This window comes from Lissotriton vulgaris, chromosome 4_1, assembly GCF_964263255.1.
Source record: "Lissotriton vulgaris chromosome 4_1, aLisVul1.2, whole genome shotgun sequence".
NCBI lineage: Eukaryota > Metazoa > Chordata > Amphibia > Caudata > Salamandridae > Lissotriton > Lissotriton vulgaris.
In genome coordinates this window covers 1,901,691,907-1,901,708,267 of record NC_141691.1, presented here as the reverse complement: position 1 = coordinate 1,901,708,267, position 16,361 = coordinate 1,901,691,907, and the positions used below count along the sequence as shown (strand labels likewise).

At 39.9% G+C, this 16,361-nt stretch overlaps 1 protein-coding gene across 5 annotated transcripts in view; it reads left to right on the top strand.

The window, feature by feature from the left end:
• Positions 1-2,287: 2,287 nt before the first annotated feature.
• Positions 2,288-16,361, top strand: part of OC90 (otoconin 90) — a 521,593-nt gene continuing 507,519 nt past the window's right edge. For all 5 annotated transcript variants that reach the window (XM_086967045.1, XM_086967044.1, XM_086967046.1 and 2 more), the window contains exons 1-2: positions 2,288-2,492; positions 3,211-3,307. In XM_086967045.1, coding sequence (XP_086823171.1) covers positions 3,262-3,307 — 46 coding nt within the window. In that variant the 5' untranslated portion in view covers positions 2,288-2,492; positions 3,211-3,261. The remainder of the gene's footprint in view (positions 2,493-3,210; positions 3,308-16,361) is intronic.

Genomic DNA, 16,361 nt, shown 5'->3' with positions numbered 1-16,361 from the left:
TCAGATTGTTGGTGTCCTGGCTGTGGTAGCCCCGAGAGCCACCAAAGGTGCTGAGCTTGCCTGTCATATAAGAAGGGTTGCAATGTGATGCTTTTGTTGATGATGGAGCTGGTTTTCAAAAAGCACATGGTAGCAAGGTGAGCCTAGAGGGAGTTCATCAGGGTGGTTGTAATGTGGGCAGGTCTTTGTTGAACTAAATTGAGTGGAGAAGCACACCTATGTTTTTTAAAAAGTTTTTTAGTTTTTTGATACCTCTCTCTTAATTCTAAATATTCCTAATTTTTTACAAGCGTGCTGCTGAGGTGGCACGTCTGTCCGCACACCGTGCCTAAATAATGTACTTCCTAACTTGAGTGGACTGGCCACTCACCTCTGCGCACTGTTGCTCTATGTGAGCTATTCACAACAGTTTAAACTGCTAAATTATATTTTTCAAAAAATAATTTGAACTGTATAATGTTAAACATAAAACATATGTTCTACTTGTCAAACATAATTTTTAATTTGATTACAGTCATCAAGAAAATAATTCAGTACATATTTCAATTTGTTTCAATGCAGAGTCTTTCCCCGGAATTTGCAAATGAACGCAATTCATTGCTTTGCAAACTTTGCATCAAGGGAGGGATCTGGACGGGGGTTGTACATGGGCATTTCCATGCAACCACCCAAGGTTTCGAAGCAACTCCCTATCTGCAAACATTCTTGAGGCAGGTTTAACAAGGAGGAATGTATTTGTGTCTCATTGTTTTTCCTCCTTTATATGCATGCTGCATTGTACACCACACACACAAAGCACGAAAACGATACCTTATAGAACACACACACCCTAGCACTATGGTGTAAGGATGTGTGCAGTCAAAAGTGTGCCAGTGCAGGAAGAGAGTAAAACAGAAACCCTTTCATACAGCGCTGCAACTTTTGCTGTGTTGCGTGACATTTTTTGTAAATCGGGCCTCAGTGTCCAGGGTGAATCCAAGTGACTTGGCATAGGTTCAAAGTTGGGGTTCACCGGCTAGGCTGTGGAATACCCATGTTCTCTACATACATAGTGAACCCACACTGGTAAAATTCAGGACATGTTTGAAACCTGTTTTTAGGGAAAGGGCCTTTACAACACGGGCTGAGCCAAGCGTGCAGTTTCCCACGCATAAGCGTGGTAAAGGCAGTGTGTGGTCTAGATCCTGGGATGGGCGGTCACAGGACGAGGAAGGACCAGGAGAGGACGCAGTCTGGAAAGTGGGGCTGGCGCTGGGTTTTGGGGGATTTAATTAAACGTTCGGGGTTGTTTTTAGGACTTGGGGGCTTAGTTTGGTTTCAAGGCTTGGGGGGTCATGTTGTTTTAAGGCTCGGGAGTCAGGGTAGTCTTTAGGGCTTGGGACGGTCAGGATAGGTTTTGGGGCTCAGAAGGGGTCGGGTACTTTTTAGGGCTCAGGGGGGTGGGGTAGTTTTTTTAGGGCTCAACACGGGGGGCTGCAGTGTGATCTTTACCACACATATCCCTTTACTGGTCATGCTTTTGCCACAAAATTGCATTGTAAAGACATGTGTTCTAAAGTATTGCGTTGTAAAGACATGTGTTCTAAAGTATTGCGTTGTTCAGACGCATTCATTGTTCAGACAGCGTTGTAGAGGCACGCGTGGTTTAGCCATGCATGCCTCTGTCATACAACCCTTTTTTTAATCTCTATAATACCTCAGGTTGCATGAATCTCTTTTGCACCAAGAAACTGCAGCCGATGCTGCACTTCGCAAATATATTAACATGAACAAGTTTTCACTTTGTACAATCATCTTTTAGACCAAGTTATTATATATTTTTTCGGATTCACATGCACAATGGCGCAATGTATAACTATAATTTCACGCAATTTTTCTACAACTTCAAAATGTTACCAGGACTAAATTAAAATTAGCTACACATGCCTGGTGTGCCTTATCTTGGGCGCAGAAACTGCACCAGCCTTGAAGGGCCTTGATGGAGGGAAGGACAATCCCATAAAAAAAAACTGACAGAGGTCTCTCAAGGGCAATCATGTCAGTGGCGAGGTCACCCAGGCCTGTGCAGCTATATACATTTCACCTGTCTGTCATCAGCACATGCCTGCTCGCCACTCGTTAACATTATTAGCTGATCTTCAGGCTACAAAACGCCGCTGTCGTGGAGAACCCACTACAATCGGCCAATTGTAGTGTAATTAGCAGCTGAGCATTAAGTCAAGCAGCAGTGCACTGCCCGCGCTTCTTAAAAGGGCCCTGCACATAGAGGCCATACATGCACCCTGCTGGGATCGAGCCTGCGATAAGTGCTGTGGCCTGCGGGGAGCCCGGCGAGCCATTAATTAACAAACGTTGAAGAGCCGCAGCCGGGGAGATAAGGGAAGCAATCACACGGCCATCATGCAACTCCTGGGCGGTATATATGACTAAGGACTAATCTAGGAGCCATCACTTGTCCTGCCTCCAGCTGCTTTCTAGGAGTGTTCTCGAAGGTAAGCCGCTCTTCATGTTCATGGGTTCTTAAAGAGGCATAGAATATATGGGAGCTTGGCGTGCCATAACATATGGGAAACGTGCACAACTGGCCTTTTTATGCTCCTTAGTGAGACACGAAAAATGTGGATAATTAATTTTACTGCAGAAATGCACTAGTGTGGATTATTTTGTAAGAAGCGATACATTAATCGGAGAGAATAATTGGTACCCCCATATAGTTTTTGTGTATGGTAAGATTTAAAATCTCAGTTAGTGCACCATTAGGTAATTTATCATTGCGACTTAAAGCATTTCAGATATTCGTGTGCATACATTAGATTTTTTTCAGTAAAGAGTTACTTTTTAAATTAAATATTATTAAGTGCTGTAATGATAGAAAAGGATGTTTGATTCTTTGGTAAACTGTTATATTGGAGGCAGGTGTCACTTTGGTGTCTATAGGACGCAGGTAGGCCTTTCTCAGAGTTCTAGTGCTCTCTTTATTCCAATGTAGCTCCAGTCTTTCTGTTCTGGGCCATTTCCTGTATTTATGGACATCCCCTTTACACAAGAATAGCAAAGATTGACCTCTTCAACTGGAGTGTAATATACTCAAACCCATTTTGTCGATCTAAATTCGTGCCCAGAGGTTCTAAAAAGTGAAGAAACATTTGAGTTTATTACTTTTGTGAATGGAATAACTAAATGTATCCTGTCCAATTGTACTTAATTCAGCAGGCAGCAGTTTCTGGTCGGGGGCTAGTGTCCAAACTCTGGATTAAGACAATGATTGTAATCCAGCTGGCAGGTGTGTTGATGGTTTTGCACATTGGTAAGTCGGCGCATGTCCATATTTCCTTTCTTTCTATGTGCTATCCCTAAGGCGGGAGTGCATGTGCTGGGACCAGCCTCCTAAAGGCTTCGAGCAAAGGGTGTCCAGTGTCTGTCCAGGATAGCCAAGTGCATGACTGATTTTCAGGTTACCACGTACAGTGCATTTCTAGACAAGGATTCTACATGTAAATGATTTACGTAGAGAGCGATGATCCTGAAAGTGATGTTTGACACCAGCCTTCCTGGACCAACTTACGACACCCCTGAGCGATCTTATCACCGGGGCGGGGTGCTTTTGTATTCTACCAAACCATGTGGAAGTGTTGCATTTTAATTGCATGATTGTATATCCTCTGAACATCAACAGGCCATGACAAGCAGTTCTAGAAGTTGGCAGCAATGAGAAAGGTATTTGTCTTGGATCAACAGCCCTGTATCCATCAGGACCACCCTAACGCTGCTCCAATTTAGGAAAGAGCTGAAGTCTCACCTCTTTAAAGAACACTATACCAGAATGCATTAACCATCCACAAACTTGTTGACCTTATGCTTGTCTTTGTACATGAACCGCACTCCACTGGCTTTTGGCTAGGTTTCTTCTTTAGAACTACCACATACATGCATATGAAAACTCACACATTATCAATGAGGTATGACCAGGCCTCATCAGTATGATCTACTCTGTCAGACTATCGATCTAATAATCAATACTTGGAAACATTAGTTTGTAATCTTAGTTCAGCTCTAAACAGCTTCCAATCAGACCTAATTAAATAAATAGGTTGCATGTTTAAAGCTGAAAATACATTTATTCATTATTTAATTAAAGAATGGGCAAATTAACCATAATCAAAGTAATTATGATTTGTGAGCCGTAGGTGGCTTGCATTTTTTTCTACCTGCTAACTAGATAAAAGATTGCTTTTTATAATTTATTTTAAAACACACTTATTTGTAAAACACTTGGAGATTTTAAAAGAAAACATTCATACTCAGTTTATATTTTTTAAAAGTAAAGTTAGGAACTGGAAAAATCTGTTTCTAATTTCGGGAAGAGTACACCTGAATTGACCTGATTTCTAAGGCCGAACATGAAAGTGCTTTACTTCATCCACAATGTACTGAGTCTTCTCGGTTGCCGTTTTCAAGGATGAAGGAATTAGGACACAAAGCACGTCCTTTGCTGCTCTTGGAAGCACCTCTTGTAACATGTACTTCAGTGAGTACGGATGTTATTTGAAGGAATGCTGTGGCTGGTGGCACTGATTTGGTCGTAGAAGCAACAAGGGAAGAGCTAGACAATAAGTAATTCAACTAGACACTGTGCAAGAGGCTGGAACAACCGTGGGTGTGCGCAGCTTGGGTAATTTTGTGAAATTTCCACAAAAGTACGCAAAAGTGGGTGTAATTTAACGAAATTCTAATTTGTCGTGTTGGTCTAAATTTTCGGGCAAAGTGTGTCCCGGAAGCAATTTTTGGATCGACAGTGCATTTAAACAAAGCACTGACATCAACAGACACTCTCGTTCTGATAAATTCGTACAGCAAATTGCATGTAAATACCCAAGGAGGCATTATGGCTTATTTTTAATAATTTCGCGTAATACGCATAAGGCAAAATTCCCAAAGTTACTCAACTTACGCTATTGTAATTTGAAATCGACCAGGCCGGATTTATTAAAGGTGAGATGGCTAGAAAGATAGAAGAGTCTATCAAGGAGGTCCTAGCAATAGAAAACCTTGGCCTGGAAAAGGGACCGTCACAAGGGGACTCTGTTGGAGGCATAACAATGGGTTGTAGCAATCTAACAAGGAGTTCCGTAAGGCTAAGTAAATGCAGAGTTGGTCTATTCAACCAGTACTATGTGTCTATGTATATTATTTTCCAGTGTGGTTTTGTCTTGAACTATTGCGTTTCAAAAGTATAATTTGATGACATTAAAAAAACACAAATCATACCCGGGAGTCTTAGTTTATGCCACATGTCAAATTCGAAAGATGGAGAAAAAATTTCTGGCCTCAATTTACTAAACTTTTGCCTATATAAATGTTGCCTAATTGGCCAAATATGGACTTGCATTTGTGAAATATGTATTGTGGTTAACAGAATCAGTAAATATTAAACACAACGTCAATAATAAACTTCATTACGAGTGGCTGGTGCTACGGAATGGTAATGCCACACCAAGAGCTAATAATATCAAAGAGACGGGTAACACCAAGCTCTGGTATTTGCAATGGGAATACGAATTGATCACCTATAGCCCAGTGTGAAATATGGAACTACATGCAAAAATCTGTGTTTCTCCAGCTATTCCTGCATGAGAACCTGTAATTTTGAGGCCTTTTTATTAGTGACCCAGTCCTGTAGGTATAATTTAACCCAGTAAAATATGGAAGATTGCCTCACACAGAAACACTGTGGAGGGGGCAGATATACTAACATTATGTGCTGGGTTTGCCTTGTACAAGTGACGAAAACTGTCCAAAAATGTTTATTTGGAATTTATTTTCCAGTGCAAAATAGGTTTTGTGGTGGAAAGCTGCAGGAAACGAACACAAAGCACTGCTTTGTATTCGGCCACGGTGCTACGGACACCTTCCATGGGTTTTGGCATGAAATCCCACCTACTAACAATAGTAGACAGGGTATTGCACCAATAATGCTTCGTTGGGGCTGAGGAGAAAAGGAATTTTTGTTTCTCCTAACTTCTCCTACTTAGCATATGTGCTGCATTATACTGCACTATACATATCCAAAGTGGAAAAAATGTAAAAGTTAGTCTAAATGTAATGTATTTTGTACAGGAAGTCTACTTTTCCAGTACAACACCGATGCTAGACATGATGCAGACACCTTTGCAACATGCTGCAAAGGTGTATGTGTGGCACTAGGCAGCCTGATTGTGAGCCACCACTAGTGAGAGACCACTAGTGAGAGAGAAGGGTAGCACTGTATCCTAATAGATATGGCCCGTGCTTCTCAAACCCTCACACACACCCAGCACAGTAACTTAAGTTGATACGCAGCATAGTGTGGCAACCTTGCAAATGTAGGCCCTAATGAGGTGACACCGCAACATTTGTAATCATATTTTCTATATTTTATATTTTATATTTATAAAGCATTAAACTACCGGGCCTTTACCTACAAAGGGGTAAAATAAGAAGCCATAACTAATTTGAATCTTAAAAAAATAGAACAGGAATGTTTCTGCTTTAAGGATGTCTGACATTACAACGCATACATTTACATCGCAGTACATTACATTGCGGTTTTTACAACGCAAGTCATTAGAGCGACTTGCGTTGGAGGGTGCTGGACTTAAGAGTAGTATAATTTACTATTCCAACTCCAGTCTACATACAATAGGGAAGGTGTTGGATAGTAAATGATACTATTCCTTGTCCTAGAGCGCCATCCAGCACAAGTCGTTGTAACGACTTGCGTTGTGAAAACCGTAATGTAATAGCATCGCGATGTAATCCCCGCGTTGTAAACAATGTTTCCCTGCTTTAAATACCATAGTCTTTGAAAAACAGAGGAGAAACACATTTTGCTGGGGTTTAATCAATTCAGATTTTGCAGTACTACAAAAGTTAAGATCAGAGTCACGATAACCGAAGAATGACCACACGTACTCTCTCTCCATCCCACCAGACATCTGCAAAGTTGCTACTTCTCTCACAATACACTAATACAGTTTGCCCAATCTGATCCAATAATCGAATTTACATATTTCAAATTCTACGCACAAATATGCATGTTGCCCTCCACCTTTTTAAGCCAAACAGTGTGTACCCCAGAGTGCGTTGGGTGGTCTCCTTGTTATGCCCCATGCACATTGGTAATAACTAAATTCCTTGCATTGTTTACCAGGGACGAATATTCCTGTCTCTGACTGGAGGGAAACATGATTTTGAACTCAAAAGATGCCCTTTGAGGTCCAAGTTGTAGTTTTGTGTTGAAAAAGCAAAACCCAGCCGTGTTCTTGGCTGCGCTTAAGACGGCAATGTATGTGGAGGGTAGTTTATTGTCTGGGTGACTGCTCCCTTTCACCTGACTGCTCTAGTTCAATGTCTGTTTAGATTGGTTCTGGAATCGAAAACGAGGTTAGTGATTCACAGGAGGGAACCAACAACGTGAGGCAATTAGACTTTTCACCTAAGGTTCCCCCTGTAAAGTCCTCCCGTGATAAATGGAGTGGCCACTTTTGGGCAGACATGGATGATACTCAGGCTTCACAGGACCAATGAACTTGTTTTTAGATTTAATACATTCTTCTCCTCCTCAAAGCTTGGGCCCCCTCCTTTTGTATTTCTACTAACCATAATAAGTCATAGTGGAACCTGTGGGACTTTGGAACTAGAGTGGTGGCTGTGTAAAGTAGACCTTTTGGGTGGGAGACCTTTCTAGATTGTTATTGTTTATTAACCTCTGATTTCCATTAACTTGGAAGGCTTGCTGTTGGCCGGGTTCTTGCCATTGTGTCCTCCTATAATCTATTTCGTAGAGAACTAGTCTCTTAAAGGATTCCCTTTGGTTCAATCAAGCTCAGTTGTTCTCTTTCCCCTCTATCAACAGGTGAATTAGAAATGTGAGAGTTTGTTAAAAGTGAAAGTGGGTGCTCTCACCCACATCATACTTGTGCATCTTGGGTCTGAGTGAGGCTTTCTTGACTATGGCTCCATATCAGCCTCCTGTTTGAACTCTAGCTTTCTTCCTCTACTGTTGCTTTAACCCAGGGTTTCCTGAATCCAACTGCTTGGTGAAGTAGGTGACAGAAACAGTGGAGATGGGACCCTGTGGTCGTCTGTAGGGTTTGGGGCAGCTGATGGCCAAGTTACACCCGAGGGAGGTTTGTGCCAGGCTCCTTACTACACCTGTCTTTGGTTCTCCCATGACTTCATGGAGTGGATGTTTAAAAGGCAGCGTGGCAAAATTGGGCAACTACATCCAAAATTCATCCACAACTCTAGGGTGCCGTGACTTAGATAGGGAATGTGCCAGTGGGGGAAGCAATATGCGAACTGGGATTGGGCATGTCCCTAATCTTAAGCATCTAATGCTTTGTCAATCAATCAATTAATCAAGTTGTATTTATGAAGCATGGTTTGTCACCCGAGAGGGCATCCAGGAAATTGCTGAAGGTCTCAGTCAAAAAGCCAGATCTTAAGCCCCTTCCCGAAGTGATGTCATTTGAGATGTCATCAGTGATGTCATCAATGATGTCACTGACCATGTCATGAATGATGTAATATGTGACATCATCAGCAGTGGACTGCGGGCGCGCAAGTTATAGTGAGTACAACTAACTATAACGGGGGAATTTCAATGGTCTTGCATGAGTAAAATGTCCAGCTAACTATAACTGGTGTGAAACCTATGGTTTTTTCAGTGAATTTCAAAGGTTTTTTAAATGCTAATTCCTAACTATAACGAGTGTGAAACCTATGGGGCCATATTTATGAGCCCCTTGCGCCTCCGGAACGTCACTTTTTGTGACGTTCTGGGGGCGCAGAAGACTGAGTGATATTTATCAGGCAGGACTAAGCCACTTTTTGTGCAGTAATCCTGCCTGATAAATATCAGTCCCTTTAACGCAGTGTCCTGCGTTAAAGGGGCGTGCAGTGGATGTTGCTGGGGGCGTTCCCAGCAGCATCCATGGACTTGAGTAATTTATAGAATCCTCAAAGTCAGTCTTTCAAAAATTCCAAAGTATAGGACATGATAATCCAAATCCAAATGTTTCTCAAGAAAAGTCATAAACCGTGTCCGTGGGTCATATCTGCCCAAACGCCGATATTCCGAACAATTAAAAATGACTTTTCTTGAGAAACATTTGGATTTGGATTATCATGTCCTATACGTTGGAATTTTTGAAAGACTGACTTTGAGGATCCTATAAATTACTCAAGTCTGCCCGAATTGTGTGGGTAAAATTGATACCTAGTCACTTTGAATAGGAATGCACTTACGACTTGTCTAACATTTGGAAGAAATATCTAGTTATATGACAACAGGATACCGACACAACTTGAAGGAAATAAGAACGCCCTGAAGAAGTTCTGTTGTACAGAACGAAAGGCGTTGGCTGGCTGTGGTACATTAACCTAAGGAAAATAAAAGAATTTGAATATACACCAAGATTCAGCGCTTCAATAAGGACTCTAAGTGATATGATTTGATTGGACTTGTTGTGTAAGTGGGGCTGTGCCAGACTTTGGAATATTCTCCACTACTCTCTCCTACTCACTCTCTACTACTCCACTACTCTCTAATACTCACTCTCTACTACTCATTCTCTACTACTCTCTGCTACTCTCTACTACTCACTCCCTACTACTCACTATCTACTACTCTCTACTACTCACTCACTACTACTCTCTACTCTCTACTCTCTACTACTCACTCTCAACTACTCTCTCTCTACTACTCACTCCTTACTACTCACTCTCTACTACTCACTCTCTACTACTCACTCTACTACTTACTCTCTACTACTCACTCTCTACTACTCTCTAGTACTCACTCTCTACTACTCTCTCTCTACTACTCTCTACTATTCCCTCTCTATGCTACTCACTCTCTACTACTCACTCTCTTCTACTCACTCTCTACTACTCTCTACTACTCACTCTTTACTACTCTCTACTACTCACTCTCTACTGCTCTCTACTACTCACTCTACTACTTACTCTCTTCTACTCTCTACTACTCACTCTCTACTACTCACTTTACTATTCACTCTACTACTCTCTACTACTCACTCTCTGCTACTCTCTCTACTGCTCTCTACTACTCTCTACTACTCACTCTCTACTCTCTATTACTCACTCTCTACTCTCTACCTCTCTACATCTCTCTACTTCTCTCTCTACTAGTCCCTACCTCTCTACCTCTACACCTCTACCTCTACATCTCTACCTCTCTCTACACGCACACATATACAAATATATATGCATATATATGCATATGCATTTATATATATGTATGTGTGTGTATATATATATATATATCCATATATAAACATGTATAATCTGCATATCTATATAAATACAAATATAAATGTATGCATACATATACATATATGCATACATATGCATGTTATTTACATGAAAGTTTGAAAAATACTAATAAAAGCAAAGCTAAAAAGCCACCTCATTACAATTAGAATGGCTTTAACTTAAACAAGGGATAGATATATTGCATTTTCAATGCTTGTTTACTTTAGTTCCATCAAGAAGGCATTCAGATGTTTCACACATTTGCCATAAATTCTGAATTTTAGCACTCTAGTTGCTCATTAGATCACTGTAGTAAAGCTACTGCTCACCAGAGAAGTCTGCTGCTGGTATTCAAAGTGCATGTTTCAGTCTTCATGTCAGAATTTTTTAATTGAAATAGAAGAGTATTTGAGCAGTCAAAATGTGCCCTAATTTTTCCTTCTTCAGCACTAATCATAATTTCTATGGCAAAATGATCTCCCTCATTTTGTTCCTTTGCAAATTAAATGTTTTAAGTGTTACCACTTTATTCCAATCAAGATGACTTCAGGTGTGCCATACTTTTGTCATAAGTAAGACTGTTAGCACTCTAGTTGTTCTTTAGAACACTCTGGGACATTCTGTCACTGGGCTATACTTGGGCTACATCTGGGGGGATACTTGTGCTACTTTTGAGCTCTTTTATCTCTGATGGCCATCTTGGGAGACTTATTTGTTATAAAGTTTCCTAATTTCCTCATTTACTACAGTCTCCTTAGTAGGAAATACTCTCAGTTTTCTACTTTGATTCCATGAAGAAGGCATTCGACACACATTTGCCATAAATTCAGAATGTTAGCACGCTAGTTGCTTATTAGATCACTGTAGTAAAGCTACTGCTCACCAGGGAAGTCTGCTGCTGGTATTGAAAGCGCATGTTTCAGTCTGCATGTCAGAATTTTTTAATGAAATAGAAGAGGATTTGAGAGGTCACTCAAAATGTGCCCTAATTTTTCTTTCTGAAGCACTACTTCTATGTCAAAATGAACCCCCTCATTTTGTTCCTTTTTAAATTAAATGTTTTCAGACTTACCACTTCATTCCAATCAAGATGGCTTCTGGTGTGCCATACTTTTGTCATAAGTAAGACTGTTAGCGCTCTAGTTGTTCTTTAGAACACTCTGGGAAGCTGCAGTAGAACACAAAGGAATCAACTGACAGTCTCTGTACTTGTTGGATGTACATGTTATACTGAGAATGCCAGACTTCATTCTCACATGACTGAGAAAGATAATGTGAATTTACAGAAAATATGCTTTCCGTTTAGCTTATAGATATCCTTCCAAACCATTGTGGGAAAATCATGAGATAATAGTTTTGGAGTTTGTGGACGGAATCGGCTGAAATTTTCAGGAAAATGGCACATTTTGTTTCTGATCAGCCCCTGAAAATTTGGGGGGGTTTCGTCAAGGAGGGGCCGAGAAAAAAGGGGGGTCCTAAAACGCGTTTTTCCCATGTTAATTTCCATAGGGCGTTTGGCCTCACTTTTAGCTCGAACGGCTGAATGGATTTGCACGAAACTTGGCAAAATTGTAGGGACTGTTAGCCCGATGTGCCTTTGCTGGGTCTCAATATATGTGCTCCAGTGGATTTTGAGAAATTAACGTTTAAAAAAACAGATATATCTGTGACAGCGTCCTAGATAGCGCTCTAGATCGCGTACTTTTCGCGTAACGGAGCTTTGCGAAGCGAAGCTGATTGGCTCTCCGGTGTCTGTCAACATTCTAAACAGTCCGTAGCGGCCGCCATTTTGTCTCTCGGTAAGATCGAGAGACAAGAGGAGGCCAAAACGAAGGGGGAAATGAAGGAAAGGGGGCAAGGTAGACCCCTTCTGACCCCCTAGGATTGATGAGGGGGATATTAAAGTGCCCCGCGGGGCCCAAAAAAAAAAATGTTTTTTTCGTGGGGTGCGCCCGGTTCGCGTACTGGAAAACGGTCTGGGGAGCGTAGTATAAGGAAACCAGAATGATTGACTTTTAACTTATTGTATGTTTATTGATTGTTCGTTTTGTTGTTTTTTTTTGTTTATTTTTATTTACGTAGCTACATGTAGGTATCAATGTAGAGTGTATAATTTAATGAACGTCGTCTCCTTTGTAGATATGTTGCTTGTTGTTAAAGAAGTTATTGTGGTATATGGAATTCATACCATAGTCTGTCTGGAAAGCCGAAACAACATGGAGGCAGGAGATGATAAAGAGATGTTGTTGATGTTGTCACTTGTTGTTTTTGCAAATACACATTGGAGATAATATAGTGGGAGAAAGGAAGTAACTATGTACAAAGTTAGTATGTAACACCAAAAAGTTGCACAGTATATTTAAAGTCTGACTTCACGTTATAATCAATTTGCTACTAGTTTTCAATATATATATAAAAATAAATAATGTGTCAAACAATTTTTGAATTAAGAAATTAAAATTTATTTTTCAGATTGTTTTTCAAAATTTAAAAGAAAATCTAAAAAATCGTGATCATTTTTTTCTTCATTTTTCAGTAGAAAATCTACTGCATCTACACATTGCACAAGTTCATTGTTTATTGTGTCGTAGTAGAAATCCATGTCAACTTCTGTGTCATTTTTTTTTTCTGTTTCAGTTTTAAAGTTGTTTACTTCTCCTTCCATTTTGAATTCTGAAAAATGAATTTAAAAAAAATATATCAGTACAGATAGGGCACTGTTGGGTTTCAGTACAGACAGGCAGTTTGGTTATTTATACAGTGTTTTTTTCTTTGGGCAGTGTATGGTATGAAATTGGAAGTAGAAATATGAAGAAAATTATCAAATAAACTCTTAGTCAATTCTGAATTATACTAGAGAAGTCTAATTCTATCTTTAACTCAGAGCTAGGCATGGGCAGCGTGGGCTGCCGGTCAGGGCCTCGTACTCAGCCCATCAGCATGGGGCCACACACTGGTGATGTGTCCTTTTGTTTTCCTGGAGATCTATCACAAAGAAAGGTGTCGCCTGCAATTAAGGTCCATTGGCGGGGGCCCCTCCTTGGGCCTCTCATGGATGGTGTCAGGAGGTATAGGGGAGGGAGAAGGAGACGTTCCCTCAATTGCAAGGAGACCATTCACAGACACTGTGGGGGGCCCATTGTCCAGCATTTTGGCGCACCCTCAGTTTTAAAAATAATATCTTACCTTTTAAATATAATTTGAAGTTATCAGTTGATTTTTTGTTGTTCTGCACTTCACGAAGTAGTAGTCAAAATGGCTGTGTTTCTTTCTCTTTGTTTATATATATTCAGGTACATAACCAATCAAATGTCATGATATAGTAGTAGAAATTGAAAGTAATATTTTAATTGGTTGTCATTTCCAACACTTTCGATATTTTTTGTGAAGTAATTTACCTCAGGGATTTTAGAGAGTTCTACATGCTAAATGGCTAAATGGTATTCCAACTAAATTTGTGAAAATGGTAGGGATTGGTATGTAGTATGAGCTACTGTTTAATTGGTGAAAGTGTCTCCAGTGGTTTTTCTGTAAATTACTTTCCCACCTTTTTTGAGCGAGTGCTTGTCAGTGCGTTTCCCGGTACGCGAACTTGCAGTGTTACGGGAGTCCTCCATTTTGTGTTTCGGTAGAATTGAGATACAAGATGGAGGGTAAATAATGTTCAGAATGGGTAGATTGGGGTACTTAAGACGTATGCTGTTTCCCTAAGTTTTCTGAGGGTGGCTGAGGAGGCTCACGCATAAAACCATTGAAATTCCATCGTTATAGTTAGTTGGACTCACTATAACTTGCGCGTGCAATGCACTGCTGATGACGTCACATATTACATCACTCATGACATGGTCAGTGACATCACTCATGACATCACTAATGACATCTCAAATGACATCACTGATGACAACATCCTTGTGACAAAGTGGCAGACCTCCTATCAGCATAAAATAACCTTTGACACACACATTCAAAAATAGAAACTAACATTATCTTAAAAAAGGAGAAACCAATACCAATTACAACAACATATTAGGTAATTCCAACATCTACATACACATCCACTCATTCACCAACAGTTCTATATAGTCACTCATGCATGTACTTACTCATCATATGTACTCATACACCTATACATCCTGTTACACACTAATACTCATCCATATAGTTACTCACACACAAATTCACACATGCAAATAAAACCATTTACTTGATTATACTGCTATATACACACCACACACATACTTCTACAGAAACGGAAACATATTTACTCTCTTAAACAATCAATTATAAAAACACATACTCACTAACCCACCCATACACACAATCATCCACCCATACAGTCTTGCACACATGCTGTCTTCAAAATACATACAAATAGTGAGTCACTCATTCATGCATCTGTGCTCTAAGTAATATCCCCATCCGAACCATACAGACACTGATACTGATACTCAAAAAACAACTAATAACCCATATACACACTCATGTAGCTACTCACCAACCCATGCAGCCACTTATACACAAAGTGAGACACAGATACAGATATTTAAATATTTAAACATTACTCGCTAATATATGTATTCACTAAGATACATTTAATAAGTCAGTTAACAAATCAATTTTACACAAAAAAACATCCATTTAGACATTGATTTACCCATTTATTCTTCCATCAACCTTTAGATATACATATATAAAAAATATTATTTTTTTAGAAAGATACACATTCACTGGATGATGTCATCAGTGATGTCAATTTGAGATGTCATCAGTGATGTCATCAGTGATGTCACTGACCATGTCATGAAGGATGTAATATGTGACGTCATCAGCAGTGCATTGCACGCGCAAGTTATAGTGAGTCCAACTAACTATAACGTGGGAATTTCAATGGTTTTATGCGAGTAAAATTTCCACCTATCTATAACTGGTGTGAAACCTATGGTTTTTTCAGTGAATTTAATAGGTTTTTTAAATGCTAATTCCTAACTATAACTGGTGTGAAACCTATGGTTTTTTCAGTGAATATATATATATATATATCAATGAAAATAAATGTATTAGGTGTTACCACTTTATACCAATCAAGATGACTTCAGGTGTGCCATACTTTTGTCATAAGTAAGACTGTTAGCGTTCTAGTTGTTCTTTAGAACACTCTGGGACATTCTGTCATTGGGCTATAGTTGGGCTACATCTGGCTGATATTTGGGCTACATTTGGGCTCTTTTGTCTCTGGTGGCCATCTTGGGAGACTGCATATCAGAATTTTTTTTATGAAATATAAGAGGATTTGAGAAGTCACTCAAAATGTGCCCTAATTTTTCTTTCTTCAGCACTAATCATAATTTCTATGGCAAAATGAACCCCCTCATTTTGTTCCTTTGCAAATTAAATGTTTTAAGTGTTAACACTTTGTTCCAATCAAGATGACTTCAGGTGTGCCATACTTTTGTCATAAGTAAGACTGTTAGCATTCTAGTTGTTCTTTAGAACACTCTGGGACATTCTGTCATTGGGCTATAGTTGGGCTACATCTGGCTGATATTTGGGCTACATTAGTTTTTTTTGTCTCTGGTGGCCATCTTTGGGCTACATTGGGCTACATTGGGCTACATTTGGGCTCTAACATATATATAGCCCAATGTAGCCCAATATATATTTTTTCAAAGTTAATTTTCGTAAAAACCACTGGAGCACATATCTTGAGACATAGCAAAGGCACATCGGGCTACCAGTCCCTACAATTTTGCCAAGTTTGGTGCAAATCCATTCAACCGTTCGGGCTAAAAGTGAGGTCGACCACCCTATGGAAATTAACATGGGGAAAACACGTTTTGGGACCCCCTTTTATCTTGGCCCCCGCTTGACGAATCCCTCCCCAAACTTTCAGGGAAGGACCGGAGCTCCGCGAGGCAAATTTGAGGAAATTTTCAGGCAGATTCGTCAACCGACGCCAAAGTTATTCACAATAGAATTTTGAGATTTTGCATTGAAAAAAATCCTAACTATAACTACCTACTGGCGACCACAAGTAGGTATATATA